At 45.9% G+C, this 22,187-nt stretch overlaps 1 protein-coding gene across 1 annotated transcript in view; it reads left to right on the top strand.

Annotated features, from left to right (window-relative positions):
- Nucleotides 1–9,358: 9,358 nt before the first annotated feature.
- LOC145360454 (stromal cell-derived factor 1-like) overlaps nucleotides 9,359–22,187 on the top strand; it is a 30,277-nt gene continuing 17,448 nt past the window's right edge. The window contains exons 1-2 of the mRNA XM_080215672.1: nucleotides 9,359–9,463; nucleotides 20,894–21,011. Coding sequence (XP_080071798.1) covers nucleotides 9,397–9,463; nucleotides 20,894–21,011 — 185 coding nt within the window. The 5' untranslated portion in view covers nucleotides 9,359–9,396. The remainder of the gene's footprint in view (nucleotides 9,464–20,893; nucleotides 21,012–22,187) is intronic.

Consider the following 22,187-nt stretch of genomic DNA (forward strand, 5'->3'; position numbering starts at 1 on the left):
CAATAAAAGGTTTAATAGGGTAGCATAACCAAAAACCTGTATTTAGCTGGGGCCTGTCACAATTTCAGTGTTCTGTTCCAACTAGCCAGCTGATGAAGCCCAGAACTGGAGCCCAATCTTTGTACATTTCTTAAGCTTTTACTTACAGAGATACACCTCTTAAAGCCAACAGAGACACTTTCTGTTCAAATGTTTAGGAGCTCAGCTGAAACCTCAATTAACGCCAATGACCAAATCACAGTGGGCGGGATTTTCAGGCCAGTCCCGCTGGCGGGATCATCCAGTCCCGCCAACAGCCAGTCCGTGCCGCGGGTTCCCCAGCAGCAGAGAGTGCGGACAACAGGAAACCCGTCAGCAGTGGCGGGACTGGTGAATCCTGTTGCCACCCTATGGCAGGCTACCTCTGCCACCATAAACCACACCGAGGGAGAGGGGTATGGGTGGTTGGGGGTTGGGGATAAGGGAACCAGAAAATCCCACCCAGCGAGGCACAAAACTAATTTGCAATTAAAACTCAGGGCATCGCAAAGTTCTTTCCAGGCAACGAGAGACTTTCCTTTGAAACGTGGTCACTATTTTTAGATAGCAAAACTTTATTTCCTCTGGATCCAGAATTAGATAAGATTGGAACGAGGCCAAAGTCATAAAACAGTTTGGACAAGTATTCTTATTTTGCTGTTTTTACTGCGTTCCATTTGAAGGTATGTGAGAACAGTCCTGACAAGTATTCTTGTTTCCCAGTTTTACTGTTTCTTTTTCATTCTGGCATCCTCGCTCAGTCCAGCGAATGGAGAGCCTGGGTAAATTGGGAAATTTTCAGGATGGAGATAGATAAATATTTGTTAGACAGAAGTATCAACAGCCTCCTCCTTCTCTATCTCCTTCAGTCGTACAATTCTCCAAGATATTTGCACTCCCCTAATTCCGGCCTCTTGAACATTCCGGATTTTAATTGCCCCACAGTTGGTGGCCTTTGACTATCAAGACCCTAAGATCCTCTAAGGCATTCCTTGAAAGCTATCTCTTTAACCAAGTTATTGGTCATTTTTCCTAATATCTCCTAATATCAGAATCCCTACAGTACAGAAGAAGGCCATTCGACCCATCGAGTATGTACGACCACAGTCCCACCCAGGCCCTATTGCCATAAACCTCATTTACCCAGCTAATCCCCCTGCCAATTAACCTAACCTGCACATCTTTGGACTATGAGAGGAAACCAGAGTACCCGGGGAAACCCACATAGACAGGGGGAGAAAGTGCAAACTCCACAGTGACCTGTGGCTGGAATTGAACCTGGGTCCCCAGTGCTGTGAGGCAGCCGTGCTAACCACTGTGCCATTGTGCCGCCCCATTATGTGGCTTGGCATCACGTTTGCTTTGGTGCTGTTCCTGTGATGTGGCATGGGACATTTCACTACATTGAAGGCCCCACATCAATAAAAAATTTGTTACATCAAATCATTGATTCCTTACAGTGCGGAAGGAGGCCATTCAGCCCATTGAGCCTGCAGTGACGACAATCCCACCAAGGCCCTATCCCCGTAACCCCACCTATTTACCCTGCTAATCCCCCTGACACTATGGGACAATTTAACATGGCCAATTCACCTAACCTGCACATCTTTGGAAATTAAGGGGCAATTCAGCATGGCCAATTGACCTAACCTGCACATCTTTGGACACTAAGGGGCAATTTAGCATGGCCAATCCGCCTAACCTGCACACCTTTGGACTGTGGGAGGAAACCGGAGCACCCGGAGGAAACCCACGCAGTCACGGGGAGAACATGCAAACACCACGCAGACAGTCACCTGAGACTGGAATCAAACCCGTGTCCCTGGCACTATGAGGCAGCAGTGCTAACCACTGTGCCATAGGCGTTAATGTACAAATCAGCTGTGACCTTATCAAATGGTGGCACAATCTCTGGGGGTTGATTGGCTTGCTCCCATCCAATATTGCTTTGATACGGTACAGTTCATGCTCAATTTTTAGTTATGTGACCTCAGTATGAAATCTGTGAATCAGCAACCTTGCACAGTGACCACAGTAATTCCCGGCCCAGCAGGGATTATTAATAATCTCACCCCACCGTCATCAATACCCCTGACCGAGTGGTGCACGTTTGTGAGCTGGTGGCTGTTGCTTGCAAAGCCAAGACTCCAAATGGAAAAACAGGGTTGACAAAGAAAGGTGTCGATTCCTTTTTTTAAACTCTGGGAAAAGCAAGGGAAGGGATCAAGGCAAAAAGCGCAGGATTGAAGATGAGGCAATGAAATCAGGTGGCATCAACGTTCATTTGAAAACTTGCAGGTTGAAGAAGAGAGAGAGAGAGACGACGACGGAAATACGTAAATTAGGGAAAAGAAGACTTGGAGTGGAAATTCTCCCAAAAAACCCCCTGAAATTTCCAATGGGTGGGAATACAGGAGATTTTCCCACTATCTTTGTGGGCACCTAATTGAATAAATTTTCGGCAGTCTGTGCATTGCAGGGGCATTCATGCCTGTAACAGGGTGGGGTGCAGGGCTTAAACCTACTGGAGAAGCTGGCATCAGTGCACTGATTGAACCATTGCACATGCGCCAATCCATAGTGGGGAGATTGCCACATGTGTCCTGGCCCCCTCTTTATCACCAGCCTCTTCGACACTGGCCTTGCAATTGCTTCCCTGAACCCCACCACTCCCCCGATCACTGGCTTCCCAACCCCCATCCTCCCCCGATCGATGGTCTTTGGATTGTTTCCAGGCCCCCACCCCCTCCCAGCTGCTGGCTTCCACACCCACCCCACCCCTCCCCTCCCCGCAATCCCCCCGCCTCCCCACCGATCAGCAGCCTTTGTGAGCCCACCGCCCCCTTGCTACTCGAGTAGCACAGTGGGCTGGGAGAATCGTCCCCTCATGTTCAATCCCGTAGTCAAAATATGAGGTTTGATTTGGTATAAGATCCAGTTTTGATAGTTACGCTGCAATCGGATCCACCCTTCAGATCAGTCTAACACATGTCATATTCTTTATCTGTTCTCGGAACGAGTGTTAACACTTTCAAGACTAAATCCCTTTGACAATGGGCTCTCCAGTGAAAGACAGATTAATGAAAAAATTGTGTTAAAGTTGCAGGTTAATAAAAACTTGCAACTTACAGAACAAGCTCGTACAGGATCCCCTGATGAATTGGAAAGGAATTGTATTTTTGAAAAGGTCGCTACTTTCTAAAATGGCAAAGCCTTTTGCAAAGTTTAAAATTCATTCATTAGTGTCACAAGTAGGTTTAAATTAACACTGCAATGAATGTCAATTAAAGACATCAAATTGAGTTGCAAATTAACAATGAAGAATTCTCAGGAGGAGGCACAGTGCTTAGCATTGCTGCCTCACAGCGCCAGGGACCTGGGTTCGATTCCAGCCTCGGGTCACCGTCTGTGTGAAGTTTGCATGTTCTCCCCGTGTCTGTGTGGGTCTCCTCCGAGCACTCGGCGTTCCTCCGACACTCCAAAGATGTACAGGTTAGGCGGATTGGCTGTGCTTAATTGCCCCTTAGTGTCCAAAGATGTGCAGGTTACGTGGATTGGCCATGTTAAATTGCCCCTTCGTGTCCAAAGATGTGCAGGTTAGGGGGATTGGCCATGCTAAATTGCCCCTTAGTGTCCAAAGGTGGTACAGGTTAAGCGGATTGGCAATGCTAAATTGCCCCTTAGTGTCTCAAGATATGTAGGTTAGGGGGATTGGCCATGCTAAATTGGCCCTTAGTGTCCAAAGATGTATAGGTTAGGTGGATTGGCCGTGCTAAATGTGTGGGGTTGGGAGACGGCGCTGGGGAGAGGGCCTGGGAAAGATACACTGTCAGAGAGTCAGTGTAGGCTTAGTGGGCCGAATGGCCTCTTCTGCACTGCAGGGATTCTATGGGTTGGATTTTCTGGTCATGCAATCCCCAAAACCGGAAAATCCCACCTGAGATCAATGGAACTTTGCATGGTCCACCACCTCCCCCCCCCCCCCCCCCTCTATGATTCTCATGGTGGGTGAGATGGGATGATTTCTGCCCCTCTGATTCTAGGAGGTTGACCTGTTTGGACAAGGTATTTATCTTCATTTCTATCCCCCTCCCCCCCCTCCCTGCCCCTTAATCCCCTGGAATGCTCTCTGACATTCTCTGTTGTATTCTGAATAATGTTTGTGTTGGAGACCAGCACTCCAATCACACTTGCGCCGTTCGCCTCGATATTCTCCCCAGGATTGAATTCGGAGCGGGGCTCCCGGCAAGACTCGAACCCACGACCTTTCACCTACAAGCCCAAGGCTTCGCCAACAATGGTGGCTTGTGTTTGGTGAGAGCCCAGGCGAGAAGCGATAGCTGCAGTCTCACGCTCAGCTCCATCCATCACACCCTACCCTCGGTAAACACTGGCGTCCAGAGCTTCCAAAGCATTGGCCATTGCAGCCTTGTTATTTAAACCTTCCCCTGGCTTAGATAAACAGAAAATCACAGCAATAGTGATGAGTTACTGCAGCGGTTTGGATTGTGAAACAGTTCTCTTAACACATAGTGCCTGCTTCATTTAATAACCCCACCCCCCAATTCCAGGCACATTCTTCTGCAGGGTAGCTGTGAGATCAAGAAGGAAGTTTCTTATCGAAGTTTATCACGATAATATTGCAAATGATGATTTGAGGTTTTTTTTTAATCCTATTGTGATAGTGTCAAGCTGCTAAAATCCGTGTAAAGCCCATCACCAAAATATTCCCAATGAATAATTTATATTTAATCTTGGCGGGAAAGGAAAATCTGTTTCTCTCAATGATATTCCTAATGGTTTTTCTTCCCCTCAGCAGCTGAACAAACATTGCAGTGACCCAAATTATCATCGAGGCAGCGGCAACAGTTGTAATCAAATTGACCCAAAAAGGCCATTCATAAAGTGTGTCCCACGGGACCAATACCCTTTGAAATTCATGGGAATTCCTCACATTTCTGGCAGGACAAAGGGTTAATCTTGCTCTTTCTCACTGGGTAACCTGGTCCCCGAAGAGATATTTGAGCCGACTGTCAGTGTGGGATTTATGTCATGCTACCTTTTCGGGATGTGTTTCGCGTTCACATTCCTGCCAGCCAGCGAATTTGAAGGAAAATCCTTTCCGGAAGCAAGATCGTAATTCATTGCCACACGATCCCGACAAGGATTTTGGGGGTCCTTTCACTCGTGAACCAGCGTGGGAGACTCGATATTACCGCTTACCGTTTTTAGGTCTCAAGAAAGGTGAGTTTAGAATGATCAGATATTAATAATGGTTCGCGGGGCGACACTAACAGCAATTTTTAGCACGGCCAATCAACCTAACCCACATATTTTTGGACTGTGGGAGGCAACCGGAGCACCCGGAGGAAACCCACACAGACACGAGGAGAATGTGCAAACTCCACACAGACAGTGACCCAAGCCGGGAATTGAACCCTGGTCCCTGGAGCTGTGAAGCAGCAGTGCTAACCACTGTGCCACCCAAAAAAGAGACAACAGTCCTCCTACAGTCCAAAAGACGTACTGGTTAGGTGCGTTGACCGCGCTAAATTCTCCCTCAGTGTATCCGAGCAGGCGCAGGAATATGGCGACTAAGGGATTTTCAGTCTTTTTACCCTCTGTCCTCATATCTCATTTTTTGATACATAGACGGGTATGGGCGATGCTGGCTCGGCCAATGTTTATTGCTCATCCCTAATTACCCTGGAGAAGGTGACAGTGAGCTGTTTTCTTGAACCTCAGCAGTCCATGTAGTGTAGGTACACCCACTGTGCTGTTAGGGAGGGAATTCGCAGATATCGATGCAGCGATGGTAGATATAACTCAATTCCACCAGAACACTTTGGGATATTTGACAATGTTAAAAGTGCTAGATAAATAGAACATGACATTCTTGTAAATGTGAACAGTAGCAGCTTGTTCTCATTTCAGTAACATATTACTTATCCCAACAGGGGTTAAAGTACAGGTGGGATATTTATAGGATGCACAACTGCTGTTAGTGGAAAAAAAACAGCTTTCAAGTAATTTTAAAACGAATAAATCGAGATAGATACCCACTTTGTTCAGAGCCTAGTTTACATCTGTGAGCAATTAAGTGGTTTGCTAATATTTGTTTTGTCCAAGGTTGCAAGGCCACAGGCCTGTAGTGCTAACAATTTAAAAACCCTGAAATGTGATGCCACCTTTTATCTCCTCAGATTGTTTCAGATAGATTCATCGCTAATTAATGATCTTTGAAGTGTAGACACTTTGATTAGACAGAACAAAGGATCGGTCAATTATCACACAGGAAGATCCTTACACTCACCAAGTTAATTGGTTGTGGGATTGGCCACTCATTCCTCTTTAGACAGTGTTGTCCACCTGAAAGGAAAGATGGGGGCAGGGATGCTCCAGCTTCCCAGCCACACGTTCCCCACTGGTGGGAGGTGGCGTATTGTTTGCTAGCGGCGGGATTCTCCTGTCACTGTCAATGGGAATTTCCATCGACACCACCCCACACCGGGGGGGGTGGAGGCAGAACCCGTGGACAGGGGTACGCTGCCGGCGGGACTGGAGAACTCCGTCAGTGTGAATGGCCGGAGAATTCCGGCCAGAGTCTCGACTTAACACCGGCAGCACCCTCTCAGTGCTGTACTGATCTTTCAGTTTGGATTACATATTCCCAAAGCCTAGCAAGTTTCCTTAACATTTTACACACTTCAATCGGATCACCCCTCCGTCTAAATTCAAGAAAATAGATCACATCCAAGCACCCGTTCCCATAATTCAACTCACGAGCAACTTTCATTTATAATGCAACGTAAGAACATTATCCCAAGGTGAACACAATCAGACAAAAATAGGCAGTGATTTGTACAGGCTTCATATTTCTAATCTGGGTGGAGTTCTCCCAAACCCCTGCTGGTGGTATCGATGGTGGATGTGGGGGAGGCCAATATGGTGGGAGGGCTAGAAATCGGTTTCACACTGGTGTGAATTTGCAGTGGAATCTTCCACTGGGTGCCTGCGATGGTGGGTCAGAAACCCCTCCCCACTGTCAATCTCATTTGCATCTAGTAAATGGGATGCAGGTGAAAACCCAGCCTGAGAGCATTCACAGGAAACCCAGCCCGAGAGCATTCACAGAAAAACCCAGCCCGAGAGCATTCACAGGAAAACCCAGCCTGAGAGCATTCACAGAAAACCCGGTCTGAGAGCATTCACAGAAAACCCAGCCTGAGAGCATTCACAGAAAAACCCAGCCCGAGAGCATTCACAGGAAAACCCAGCCTGAGAGCATTCACAGAAAACCCGGTCTGAGAGCATTCACAGGAAACCCAGCCCGAGAGCATTCACAGAAAAACCCAGCCCGAGAGCATTCACAGAAAACCCGGTCTGAGAGCATTCACAGAAAACCCGGCCTGAGAGCATTCACAGGAAACCCAGCCTGAGAGCATTCACAGAAAAACCCAGCCTGAGAGCATTCACAGGAAACCCAGCCTGAGAGCATTCACGGAAAACCCAGCCTGAGAGCATTCACAGGAAACCCAGCCTGAGAGCATTCACAGAAAAACCCAGCCTGAGAGCATTCACAGAAAAACCCAGCCTGAGAGCATTCACAGAAAACCCAGCCTGAGAGCATTCACAGAAAACCCAGCCTGAGAGCATTCACAGAAAAACCCAGCCTGAGAGCATTCACAGAAAACCCGGCCTGAGAGCATTCACGGAAAACCCAGCCTGAGAGCATTCACAGAAAACCCAGCCTGAGAGCATTCACGGAAAACCCAGCCTGAGAGCATTCACAGAAATCCATTTTCATTCTCAGGCGCTCCACTTTCTTTCTTGCATATGTTCAAGAGGCAACTGGATATGAGGCGAATGGGATCAAAGCTGATGGGGAGAAAGCAGGATTAGGCTATTGAGTTGGACGATCAGCCATGATCATAATGAATGGTGGAGTAGGCTCGAAGGGCCAAATGGCCTCCTCCTGCTCCTATCTTCTGTGTGTCTATGTTTCTTCAACAGTGGGTCAATGATGTTAGCTTCTTTTCAATATGGTGTGCCAAGATGGCGCAGTACGCACTGCCAATGACAACAGCAAGATAGGCCCAGATGGATCATTAATGAGGTTGGGGGGGGGGGAGGTGGTGCTGGGATGATTGAATGAGGTTCCCCCCAACTCCAGCCTCCGGGGTAGTAAGCGCCCCACATTCTAGCCCCCTCCACGGCACTTAGTCTCAAAACGGGAGAAGTCAGCCCCTTGTCTCTTTCCGCTGAGGGACATTTCCATTTCGCGATCCCCCTGCTCCCTGTCAAACGTGATTTAAGTTCTGAGGAGTTGCATAATTGGATTAATCTCGGTGAGTCTCCAGTACCCAGTCAGAGGGAGGATGTTTTACCCTAAGTATACGGCCTGAGTTTGTTAACCTATTGGACTGCCTGGACCCCCAGCTGGGATGAGGGCCAACCTAATTAACCTTTGCTGTCAGTGGAAGGACAAAGTTGCAAAAGAAAGAGCTGTTTTGAAAACATTGTCGCAAATAACATTCTGATTAATAACCGGAATGAGCAGTTAATACTGATAAAATAGGAGCAATCACTTAATCTTCATTAGAGGAGACATTTGTAGCTCACAATACATACTTATTAGCATGTGTCAGTACACAGATTTATGCCCTATTTGAATAGATTAAAAGGGAATCTATGCTTTTAACTTTTTAAATGTTTGCGTTAATGGAGATGGAAGTCCATTCCATTTGACTGCCCTGCTTTTTCCCATCGAAGAGCCTTGTCTTTTCGTTTACTGGTGATGCATTGAAGGCTGAGAGATAATACCTCAAATGTAGCAGCAGTGCTGAGAGATCTGTCCTTTGTACCAACCCTGCTATCTGGTACGCAGTCCACACCAGCACTGGGTCAGGAGTGAGTCTGATTGAGTGCAATACCTGAATTCCTCATCATCTGGGGAGCATAACAAATGGACTTGCAGAGCCTTCCCAGAGCCTGGAGATGCAGATTAGAAGTGAACTTGTGCTTTTCTTTACAGGGATAATGCACAGGCTGTCATGGCTGTGGATGTGGACTCATACAGTTTAAAAAAAACAATAGGGACCAGTGTGGAAGATTATCACGGGACATTGTCCAGCCTTACATTTCTTCATTGGAGCTGAGCCTATCCCAGTTATTGGGAAAGAAGTGCAAATATAATCACCTTGCCAGTTTTTGATAAACTACCATCCTGGGTATTCCTCCTCCATCCAATAAAAAGTTGGGATGGGGGTGGATTCTTTCCAACTGCAGAGCTACATTTAGCTGGGAATAACTTGAATTTGGGATTTCTCAAACTGTGGTGGCTGCACTGTGTAAAGCTGTCCAGGCAAACCACCCAACATGAGTGTGAAAAGTTGTGTCTTCATAGCCCTTCTGCTTGGGATAGCCTGCACCAACTTGTCTTGGGGTAAGTGATTGTTACTTCTTTAATTACTGACGTGTAGATTACGACGAGACGATCTATTTTTTTTTCAGAACTGTTCAGTGTTATCCCAGAGTGAATTGATAAATGTGTTTTGTATGAAAGGGACCAGATGATCAGAAGCAAATGGATAACAGAATTAACACCAGAAAAAAAACTGAGAAAGGGAGCTACTCACAGTAATATTATTTTTTAGACTAAAGAGTTGCATCCAGTTTTTGTTCAGGTTGCAACTGGTATGAATGAAGGCATTTTCCAAAATAAAAGGAAACTTCTACGATGAGTCTTGTTTCTCTTAGCTGACTTTAAGGGAAAGCTACAAAAAGTGGGGTGCAGATACATTCTGCATCCACATTTATCCATACTTGATATTTATTCAAACTTTAGAGTTCTAAAATCAACTTTCAGTGCAGCGTTTGAATAACATTAAATTGCTTTGGCACCTCTCTGAAAGGTTTAAAACAACTTGTTCAACGAGTTGTTTTTTTTTTAAACGATGCTTTAGCAATGACCTTTGGAGAATTTTTATATTTGATTGGATGTGTCTGTGTATTTGTGTTGCTATTTTGAAATCTTTCCGAAGTGGATCTGGACAACCTTCAGCGCAGTTCGCAGCTCGAGAGTATTTTACTGATGATGACGCACAGGGACTGTCTAACCAGTTGTGGGATTGTCCTGGGAGTGAGGGAATTCATTTTGCGTAGCACTGATCCATGCCATTTGAATGAGGGGAGTGCCCCACTTGACAAAATTCACCGCTGATTTTTATATGTTTAGTGAATCTTTTAAAAACTGCCAGAGAAACTATTTCAACTCTTCTCTTTAGACAAACTGCACTGCTTTAGTTAATTCCAATGTAACGGATGGCACAGTGGCACGGCGGTTAGCACTGCTGCCTCACAGCACTAGTGACCCAGGTTCGATTCCTGGCTCGGTGACTGCCTTTGTGGAGTTTGTTCTGGTTTCTTCCCACAGTCCAAAAGATGTGCTAGTTAGGTGCGTTGAGCTGGACTGTGGTCTCTAGGGGAATGTCACAATAACTTCATTGCAGTGTTAGTGTAAGCCTTACTTGTGACTAATAAATAAACTTTTAATGTGAAGATGAAAGGGAACAGCCAGCAAAAATTCAACACTTCTGTTAAGATATTGAGACACAATTTGCTAGTCACGTTTTGAATAATGTCATTGAGTCTTTTACAACAATCTCTTTGAAGCACAGACGGTTCTTAAGGAGCTTGACAGGGTAGATGATAAGAGGGTGTTTCCCCTTGTGGGAGAGTCTTGAACCAGAGGGCACAGCCTCAGAAGTAAAGGCTCACCAATTTAAGACTGAGATTTGGAGGAATTTCTTCTCGCAGAGGGTCTTTGGATCTCTTTGCCACAGGACTGTGGGGGCAGGGTCCTCGTATAAGACTAAGATAGATTCATGATTAGTGAGAGAATCAAGGGTTATGGGGAAAGAGCAGGAAGGGGATGAGAAGAATGTAGGATCACTCATGATCCTATTGAATGGCAGAGGGGCCGAATGGCCCCACCCTTAATGTCTTAAGGGCAGATTTGGGGTAACAATGGCATAAAAGCATTTACCTGCTACCAAGCCTTACTAACAGGATAAAATGTTAAATGGGGAGAGATTTTTTGCCAATAGAGAAAATATGGGAATCCCTGTGAGATGCATTTTTTTTGGCAAATGAGTTATTTAAGAACAAAGAACAGTACAGCACAAGGACAGGCCCTTCTACCCTCCAAGCCTGATCACATTGTCCTATCTGGACCAATCATTTACATCCCTCTCTCTATTCCCCGTCTGTTTATATGTCTATCAAGATAAGTCTTGACTGTCACTTATCGTATCTGCCTCAACCACCTCACTTGGCCCCCATCACCCTCTGTATAAAATACTTGCCCCGCACATCTCCACTGAACCTTTCCCCCCCTTACCTTGAACTTGTGCCCCCTTGTAATTATCATTTCTGCCCTGGGAAAAAGCTTCCAACTGTCCACCCTATCCATGCCCCTCAGGATTTTATAAACTTCTATCAGGTCACCCCTCAGCTTCTGTCTTTCCAGGGAGAACAATCCCAGTTTATTCAATCCCTCCTCATAGCTAATTCCCTCCATAGCAGGCAACATCCTGTAAACCTGCTCTCCAAAGCTTCTACATCCTTCGGGTAGTTAATGGTGTTTCCAGTAATGCTTTAAAGAAAACACACAGCATTAATGATGTCTCATTAACATTAGATGGGTCGTTTTGTGAAACCACAATGCTTGTCCAGCCACACTAACAGCAAGCAAAGCTGCTTGTTGCACAGGGTCATAAAGTTACCCCTGAGGTGAGCACAGGCATGCTGTTTCAGTGCATTTCTGTGTTCTCTTAAAACCTGTACAAGTTGCAAATCAATCGCGTTGAAAGAGGTCAACGTTATTTCGCGCTTAGCTTCCTTGTGGGGTCCAATGGCACTGTAAATTTCCAAAGCAGTTTTTAACGTTGATTTTGGCAACTTGCAGGTGGCTACCGGGAGCTTAGCCTCCTGGCGCGAAGCGCATCGCTGTCACTTGTTGTATTAGTCATTGTTGTAGTTTGCAGTCTTGAGGGTTCGGAATAAACAGAGCGACTGGCCACCTGGACTTTCAAACTTGTGCCAAAATGACCCGGATGTCTGGCGATATCTGTCAGCCTGCTGTATGCTCTGGGCATTTGCTGTGTGCACCAAAAATCTAGCCTCTTTGCTATTCTGTTCATCTGTCTCTTCAATGGGGTGGCACAGTGGTTAGCACTGCTGCCTCATAGCGCCAGGGACCCAGGTTCAGTTCCGGCCTCGGGTCACTGTGTGTGTGGAGCTTGCACATTCTCCCTGTGTCTGCGTGGGTTTCCTTCGGGTGCCCTGATTTCCTCCCACAGTCCCAAAGATGTGCAGGTTAGGTGGATTGGCCATGCTAAATTGCCCCTGAGTGTCAAGGGAATTAGCAGGGTAAATATGTGGGGTTACAGGAGTAGGGCATGGGTGGGATTGTGGTCAGTGCAGATTTGATGGGCTGAATGGCCTCTGTCTGCACTGTAGAGATTATATGATTCTAAGGATAAATATGAAGTCATCTGCTCTTTACTCCACTTTGGAATATCTAGGTATCGAATAGACTAACTCCTCTACAGCATATCTAAGTATTCAGTCAGCGAGTTCTCTTTGTATCGGTCTGTATGCTATGATTCAAATTTATTTCCTCATTCTGCTCTGGATTGGGGATGGCACGGTGGCACACGATTGGGTCCCTGGCACTGCTGCCTCACAGTGCCAGGGACCCAAGTCCGATTTCAGGTTTGGGTCACGGTGTGGATTTTGCACGTTCTCCCCGTGTCTGTGTGGGTTTCCTCCAGATGGTCCAGTTTTCTCCCATTGTCCAAAGATGTGTGGGTTAGGTGGATGGGCCATGCTAAATTGACCCTAGTGTCAGTGGGACTAGCTAGGATAAATACATGGGGATGTGGGGATAGGGCCTGGGTGGGATTGTGGTTGGTGCAGACTCGATGGGCCAAATGGCCTCCTTCTGCACTGTAGGATTCTAGGTTTACCAGGGCCGAATGAATATTGGGAAAATACTTGGTTTGGAGGCAGCATTCGCAAAAGGAACCTGCTAAGTTAGCTTCCGCTTTCAGTCAGTGGGATGAAAATTGAGATTTTCCTACGAAGAGACGTTGGATAGGATTGTCATGTACTCACTGGAGTTAGAAAAAAGAGAGGCGACATTATTGAGGTAGGTTCTGGCAGAAGAGATGCTGAGAGATTGTTTCCCCTTGTGGAGGACTCTGGGACTAGTGGACATCATCTCAGAGTAAGGGGGTCCCCCATTTCAGACAGAGATGAGGACTTTCTTCTCTCAGAGGGTAGTGAACCTGTGGAATTCTTTACCGCAGAGAGCTGTAGAGGCCAGGTTAAGGGTGCTCAAAGCTGAGATAGACAGATTTTTAATGAATAGGGGAATCAAGGGCTATGGGGATAAGGTGTCAAAGTGGAGTTGAGGGTCACCACATCGGATCAGTCATGTTCTAAAGTTAAAAGTTAAAGTTTATTTATTAGTCACAAGTCAGGCTTACATTAACACTGCATTGAAGTTACTGTGAAATTCCCCTAGTCGTCACACTCCGGCACCTGTTCGGGTCAATGCACCTAAACCAGCATGTCTTTCAGAATGCGGGAGGAAACCCACGCAGACATGGGGAGAACGTGCAGACTCTGCACAGACAGTAACCCAAGCAGGAATCGAACCTGGATCCCTAGCACTCACAAGGCAGCAGTGCTAACCACGGCGCCACCATGCCGTCACATCACAGTGAGTGATGTAGCAGACCCGATGGGCTGAATGGTCTACTTCTGCTCCCACACTTTATGGGTTTTTTTTGGGTGGGTCCTATTTACGCACACGGATTCCAATCCATTAGATTTTCCCGTATTCCCAGATCTCAGGTGATTCAGCGCGCCTGGGCTTGGAATCAGGAAAATATCCTCTTCCGTTTTCACAGTGGAATTCATAGAGAGTGTAACTGCTGTGGAATTTACGGTATGGGCATAACTGGGGATAATGTGATTTGTTATTATAATGCACCACATGTGCTGTAGTGTCTCTTTCACAGCATTGTAAGGGTATTGTGCACAGCAAGGAAACTCTGTAAGCTGGAATGGAAGGAGTTTCTTTAAAAGTAGCTACTCTCCCCAGTTATTGTACCTTTGTGATATTTCTTTGACACTGTCCTGTCTTTAGAGTGCCACCTGCAATGGGCAACTTGTTTTTACTCAAGATATAAGCTTTCACAGAATTGTTAACACTCAAAATCTACCCATAGGAGTCAAATAAAACGCTGACGGTTTCACACGATAAAGGACAAAACTCAATTTCGTCCATCGCTGCAAATGTACTTAAAGTCGTAAAGTATTTGAGACTGTAAGATGTAGGCTGGAATTTTCCCGCCCGAGGGATCTCTTGGACCTGCCGACAGCGCACTCCCGCCATGAGATTCCCGGTTATGAGGGGTGCATTCAACAGTAAACCCCACTGGCAATGGCCAGACCGGAAAGAAAATCCCGCCCGTTGGAGCAGAAGTAGGCCATTCGCCCCATCGAGTTTGCTCTGCCATTCAATGAGATCAGAGCTGATCTGATGTAATGATCGTCAACTCGACTTACTGTCACATTGTTGAGTTCCTTCCCTTTGCAACATCTTCTCCCCCCCACCCTTCCTTTCGATTTCCTTCAACATATCCCTTCAAGTCCTCAAGATGGTGGTTTTCCCTGTTGTGGCCATTTTGTATGTAGAACCTGCACAGGGAGGGTCCGTATGTTATGGAAGGACATTAGAACTGAGGGGAACTTCCTCCCACCCAGTTTTTTTTTATTCAAGTGAGGGACATGGGCATCACTGGCTGGCCAGTATTTATTACCCATCCCTGGTTGCCCTTGAGAAGGTGGTGGTGAGCTGCCATCTTGAATCGCTGCAGTCCACGGGCTGTGGGTTGACCCACAATGCCATTAGGGAGAGAGTTCCAGGATTTTGCCCCAGCGATGGTGAAGAAACAGCGATATATTTCCAAGTCAGGATGGTGAGTGGCTTGGAGGGGAACTTGCAGGTGATGGCGTTCCCATGTGTCTGTTGCCCTCGTCCTTCTAGATGGAAGTGGCCGTGGGTTTGGAAGGTGCTGTCTAAGGATCTTTGGTGAATTGCTGCAGTGCATTTTGTAGATAGTACACACTGCTGCTACTGAGTGTCGGTGTTGGAGGGAGTGAGTGTTTGTGAATAGGGTGCCAATCAAGCGGGCTGCTTTGTCCTGGGTGGTGTCAAACTTCTTGAGTGTTGTTGGAGCTGCCCCCATCCAGGCAAGTGGGGAGTATTCCATCACACTCCTGGCTTGTGCCTTGTAGATAATGGACAAGCTTTGGGGAGTCAGGTGGTGAGTTACTCACCGCAGGATTCCTGGCCTCTGACCTGTTCTTGTAGCCACTGTGTTGATGTGGCGAGTCCAGTTGAGTTTCTGGCCTAGTTATTCCAGCAAGGATCAATGCATCATCCTCACGGACAGTTGATTTTTCTCCTCCGTTGTTCAGTTTCTTCCTGCTGTGAGTGTTTTGCTCAGCAGGGTGGGAATCTAACTCAGCACCTTCCATAATGGCTTAGCATCATATTAATTAGTTACTGAGCAACTGCATCATTAATAGAACATTGATACATGTGTTCAGAGGGATGGTGAACAAAGAGGCTCTCTAACACTAGAGTATTGTTATTAATCATGGAGAATGCTGTGGGATACTGGACACATTATTCATCCCAGTCTTTTTTATGCAAGGCCAATGTGATGGGATTTTGGCAGGCTACCATCGCCTTCTTCAGGCAGCCCAGTGGCACAGTGGTTAGCACTGTGGCCTCACAGCGCCAGGGACCCGGGTTCGATTCTCAGCTTGGGTCACTGTGCGGAGTATGCACATTCTCCCTGTGACTGCATGGGTTTCCTCTGGTTTCCTCCCACAGTCCAAATATGTTCAGATTAAGTGGATTGGCCATGCCAAATTGCTCCTTAGGGTCCATAGATGTGTAGGTTAGGTGGATTGGCCATGATAAATTGCTCCTTAGTTTACAAAAATGTGTGGGTTTGGGGAATTAGTGAGGCACATATGTGGGGTTATGGGGATAGGGCCTGGGTAAGAAGCTCTGTCAGGGAGTTGGTGCAGACTTGATGGACAGGATGAATGGCCTCCTTCTGCACTGTAATGATTCGATGATTCTCCAGGAATGGAGGGAGGGGGTGTAAAATATTCTTGTATTTTGTGATAATGTGACAGAAATTCTCAACTTCAGGAATTTTGATGTTGAGATGAACTTGACAAAGACAATGAGTAACTAGTCCTGCCTTTGCCTTGTACAGTGATCAAACAGCTTTACAGCACGAGGATTGGAGATTATCAGGAACCAATCGTACAATAAAGAAACAGATTATTATTTAACTAGACTGTTTTGATGTGGAGCAATTTGATTGCACTTTGTGGGACAGTCTCAATCATGCAATCTGTGATTGCATGAGAGGGGGTATAGAGGAGGTTCACTAGCATATTGCCTGGAATGGAGCATTTGAGCTATAAGCCGAGACTGGATAATCTTGGATTGTTTTCCTTAGAGCAGAGAAGCTAAGGAGGGGGGGGACATGATTGAGGTGTAGAAGATAATGAGAGGTATGGACAAAGTGAGTAGGAAATAGCTGTTCCCCTTGGTTCGGGGTCAATCATGAGGGAGCGTAGTTTCAAGGAAGGGGCAGAAACTTCAGAGGAAATTTGAGTAAAAAATATCATTCAGAGGGTGTTGGGAATCTGGAATGCACTGCCTGGGAAGATAGTGGAGAGTGGAAACCTTACAACCTTTAAAAAATGTTTGGATGAGCTCTTGAAATATCCTAACATTCAAGGATATGGGACAAGTGCAAGAAAATGGGATTAGTGCGAGTTTAGTGATAGTTATTGTCAGTGCAGGCTCGATGGGCTGAAGATCCTTCTCTGACACGATGACTTTGTGGATGGAATTTTCCCATCCCAAGCTCCAGAGGAATCTTATTGGGCAGGGGGGGATGCGAATGTCCGCTGATCTCAGGTGGGATTTTCCGGGCTTAGGGGCCAGAAAATCCCACCCAATGCCTCTAACACCATTCCGGCTCTGAGTTTCTGTCAATGCTTGCTGATGGACGCTTCTTTTCGAAGGTGGGAGAGGAGTGTGTGGACATTCTGGACATCTGCTTTCAGCGCAATCATGTTTCCACTCATCACATTCCCAAGATTTCTTCCACTGTTTTACTTCATCCAGCTGGGCAGGGCAAGCAATCAAACTGCAAGCTGGCAAGAAGAAAGGTTGTATCGAGGAATAGACCGACAGCCACTCAGTCAGTGGAATCCAGCCCTTGGGATCTCAGGTTCAATCCGTGCCAAGCAATTTGGCCTTCACTTGGGCAGTGGGCCGCAAGAGGGGAAAAAACAGTCTTAGTATCTGTTCTCGATCACTGTCCAGCCGAGAGGAAACATGTGAGAAAGGTCAGACGAGGACAAGATTGGATTGAACTGTGATTCTTGAGGATAATGAAGAATGCTGGCACATCTTATTGAATCTAAACACCGATAACAAGGCTACAGGGAGGGGAACGGCAATTGGTCCAGACACGATTCCGTAACACTACTTACTGTTCATGTCAACCCTGCCAGTTATGGAGCTCTGCAACATTTTATTCTAAACATACACCTTATCCTGAGAGATAGAATCATAGAATCGAACCCTAGAATCTCTACAGTGCAGAAGGGGGCCATCTGGCCCATCTAGTCTGCACCAACGACAACCCCGCCCAGACCCCATCTCCGTAACCCGACACATTTACCCTCCTGACACTAAGGGGCAATTTGGCACGGCCAATCCACCTAACCCGCACATCTCTGGAGTGGAAACCGGAGCACCCGGATGAAACCCACAGACACACAGAGGAAGAATGTGTAAACACGATATGGACAGTGACCCGAGGCCGGAATCGAACCCGGGTCCCTGGCGCTGTACAGCAGTGGTGCTGACCACTGTGCCACCGTGCCATCCTGAACGATGCACTCAAGTGTTACCCAAAAATCATTGGGTTTTCAAAAAAAAATCTTCAAAATACCCTCTTCATCAAAGTTTAAAAAATATCGGAGGGATCATTCTTTGGAAGATTGAGGATCTGGTTTGCAAAGCAGATGTGCTGCAAACTTGCCAAGGCTGTGTGTGGTTTAAGGGGAATAAGAGATTTATAATTTTGCAGCTTTTCTGCCATTTGTTACAGAAACTATACAGATGCTTCACATTACAGTCGGACTTGAGGCAAATGTTCACATTAAACGTCAGTAGGACACACAGGAGTGCTACAGTCAATCAGAAATATCCATAAATCGGGCACCTGAGTTTGGATTAATGATCTGGCAAAGAAGATCACACAGTGACGGAGCTGATGCATAAAGGGTTAACATTTTCATTTTTATATATTTTTTTCATGTCCCATTAAAATGAAACGTTTACTGCTTTAAGTTGGACCTCTGAAAAGGGACATTGATGAATTGGGGTTTGATTTTACTCACTTGGGCCCCTTTCCAAGGGAGTGTGCAACAATTGGCAGGAAACTTCCAAAGCAAAACTCTTAACACAATCACTGAAGACTGACCCTGCTGTGTAATTTAAGCTTGGGGGGTTACGACCGATAATGAGCAGCGCTTCAGAGCTTTCCACCACACAGTGCAAAATTCAGCAACACAGCCTGTTTGGATTCCAATTGTTGGGGTGAATTTTGTCTTATTGTGTTCATAACACGGTCTTCTCTGTTCATTTGGAACCTCAGGTTTGAATACATCACAGGTGACATCTAGTTTTCAGCTTACACGAGCCATTCCCAACATACTCCAACTGCTCAGCTTCTGTTGGAGGTATTGACCAATGGCTAAGGTTTTTTCGAATTGGATTCAGCTGGGCTGCAGTACAAGAAGGGGGCTCACCACCATCTTCTCAAGGGCAATTAGGGATGGGCGATAAATGCTGGCCTCGCCATGACATCCCATGAAAGAATAAAAAGGAATGGAAGCTAATGCTCAGATACCTTCTGATTGAATCTGCCAAGACTCATTACTCGGCTATCATTATTAAAAATTTAACTGGCCTTCCATCTGATTAACTGTTTGTAGCACTGTGCAGTGCATGAATGAACTATCATATTAGTTAATGTGAGTTAACTCTTACCATAGTTAAGAGTTAACTATACCAACATTTGCTGCACTTAACTGTAATTCATAGCATGTTGCGAAGTTTAGAGGATATGGAAGGTGTGATCCAAAAGCAAGTTCGACTTTGCCAATTGACACAAACTAAACTCACCTGGTTCATTAATGTTCTTTAGGGAAGGAAATCTGCCGTCCTTACCCGGTCTGGCCTACATTTGACTCCAGAGCCACAGCAATGTGGTTGCCACTCAACTGCCCTCTGAAACATAGAAGATAGGAGCAGGAGGAGGCCATTTGGCCCTTCGAGCCTGCTCCACCATTCATCACGGTCGTGGCTGATTGTCCAACTCAATAGCCTAACCCTGCTTTCTCGCCATAACGTTTGATCCCATTTGAACAAGGGCAACTAGGGATGGACAATAAATACTGGCCAGCCAGTGACACCCATGTCCCACGAATGAATGAAAAGATAATGTCCGGTCTCCATACTGGGGCTGAACTGGCTTAAAGTAAAACTCTCTGTAAGGAGTAGTTTTTTTAAAAAAGTGCAGTATATTTGAGGTAGTTAAAAAGGCTTTGAAAGCTCTTCAACTCTGCACCATGCAAACAGAAAGCTCCTTGTGATGTTAATAATGATATATGACTTAAAGTTGTCATAACAATTGGTAAAGGGATTCATTTACTGTTTTTGTTAATTATTGTAAACAATGTAAAAATGCACAATTTTATTGTACACTCCTTTCCTAAAAAGAAAGTCCTCTAAGAAGTTTGGATACCTGGTTCGATTTACCCTCATGTCCATGAAAGGTGGTGGAAATAACATTGACATATACTTGACTCCGTTGTACATGCTAGAGCTAAGGAGTGTTGTAGCTGCGTTCCTGACAGAATCAGTCACAACACTGAGGAGAGCCTTTTTGAAACAGTACATATGTCTGCCTTTGAGAGGAGTGCTTTGGACCTGGAATATTGTGCGCAGTTTTGGTGTCCTTAACTGAGGAAGGGTGTCCTTGCTACAGAGGGAGAACAGGGAAGGTTTACCAGGCCGATTCCTGGGATGGCAGGTCTGTCATATAAGGAGAGACTGAGTTATATTCACTGAAGTATAGAAGAGTGAGAAGGGATCTCATAGAAACTTATAAAATCCTAGCAGAGTGAGACAGGGTAGATTCAGAAAGAATGTTCCCGATGGTGGGGGAGTCCAGAATTAGGGATCATAGTTTGAGAATAAGGGGTAAACCTTTTAGGACTGAGCTGAGGAGACATTTCTTTATCCAGAATGTGTGGAATCGACTACCACAGAATGTAACTAAAGCTAAAACATTGTGTGATTTCAAGAAGAAATTAGATATAGTTCTTGGGGCTAAAGGAGCAAGGTGGGGTCAGGATATTAAATTCTATGATCAGCTATGATCAAAATGAACGGCGGAGCAGGCTCGAAGAGTTAAATGTCCTACTCCTGCTTCGAGTTTGTATGTTTTTGAGTTGTGAATGACAGGTGTGCAGTGTATATTAGATACAAAGGAATCTTTTTCCACTCCGAAAAGGGAAGATTTCCACTCTGCACACCACTTGTGGCAAAATTGTATACGCAGTTTTCCTTTAATAGTGTTTATTTTTCTTTCTTTCGCTCGCTGTCTCTCGTCTCCTGCCTCCCCAGGAAAGCCATCGTCAATAATTAACAGATGCAAGTGTAGAGGTGGCACCACCCGACTGAGCCCCAACAGCATTCAGAAACTGATGGTTCTTCCCATTCCAAACTGCCCCCCTCAAATCATGTAAGTTCGATGGCTACATTGATCAAGTGTATCTCGATTTGATTTAATATTGTCACATGTATTGACAAGCAATGAAAATATTGTTTCTTGCGCACTATACTGACAAAGCATACCGTTCATAGAGAAGGAAATAAGAGAGTGCAGAATGTAGTGTTACAGTCACAGCTAGGGTGTAGAGAAAGATCAACTTAGTGCGAGGTAAGTCCATTCAAAAGTCTGATAGCAGCAGGGAAGAAGCTGTTCTTAAGTCGGTTGGTACATGACCTCAGACTTTTGTATCATTTCCCCAAAGAAAGAAGGTGGAAGAGAGAATGTCCATGGTGCTTAATTATGCTGACCGCTTTTCTGAGGCAGTGGGCAGTGTAGACAGAGTCAATGGATGGGAGGCTGGTTTGTGTGATGGACTGGACTACATTCAAGACCCTTTGTAGTTTCTTGCAGTCTTGGACAGAGCAGGAGCCACACCGAGCTGTGATACATCCAGAAAGGATGCTTCCTATTGTAACTACTTCTTAAATTAGAAAGACAAATACTCAGTGTTCAATTTCCTCTTTCTGTCCTGAAGACATTAACCCCTTGTTGGTTTAGGGGAGTCACTTGATGGTGAGCTGACTCTGGCTGATATCTCATCTGATCCAATCCTCACATAGGCATTCACACAAGCATTGCATGTCGGGTTTGCTGAGTCATTGCCAGCTCCAGGACATCTATCTGTCCAGCTCAGGAACGCTGAGGCAACTGGAATGCTCTCACTGCAGATTGGCTTGAGCTAGTCACTGGATGACTCTCATGGTTGGGTTGATGAATCACGGTTTTGTGCTGAGCTAGCCTCTCTGGTCTGGGGCTCAATGCCCCTGGGATAAAGATCAAAGAGAAATCAGCCAGGGTAAGGGGCAGGAGATTTAAGGACAACATTTTTAGAATAATAAAACCCTGTAGTGCAGAAGGAGGTCATTCAGCTCATCGAGTCTGCACCAACCACAATCCCACCCAGGCCCTATTCCCTTACATTTACTCAAGCTAGTCCCTCTGATACTAAGGGGCAATTTAGCACGGCCAATCCACCTAACCAGCACATCCTAGGATTGTGGGAGGAGCACCCGGAGGAAACCCACGCAGACACGGGGAGAACATGCAGATTCAGCACAGTGACTCAAAGTCGAACACGGGTCCCTG

This window comes from Carcharhinus amblyrhynchos, chromosome 31 (genome assembly GCF_965287045.1).
Source record: "Carcharhinus amblyrhynchos chromosome 31, sCarAmb.v2.hapA, whole genome shotgun sequence".
NCBI lineage: Eukaryota > Metazoa > Chordata > Chondrichthyes > Carcharhiniformes > Carcharhinidae > Carcharhinus > Carcharhinus amblyrhynchos.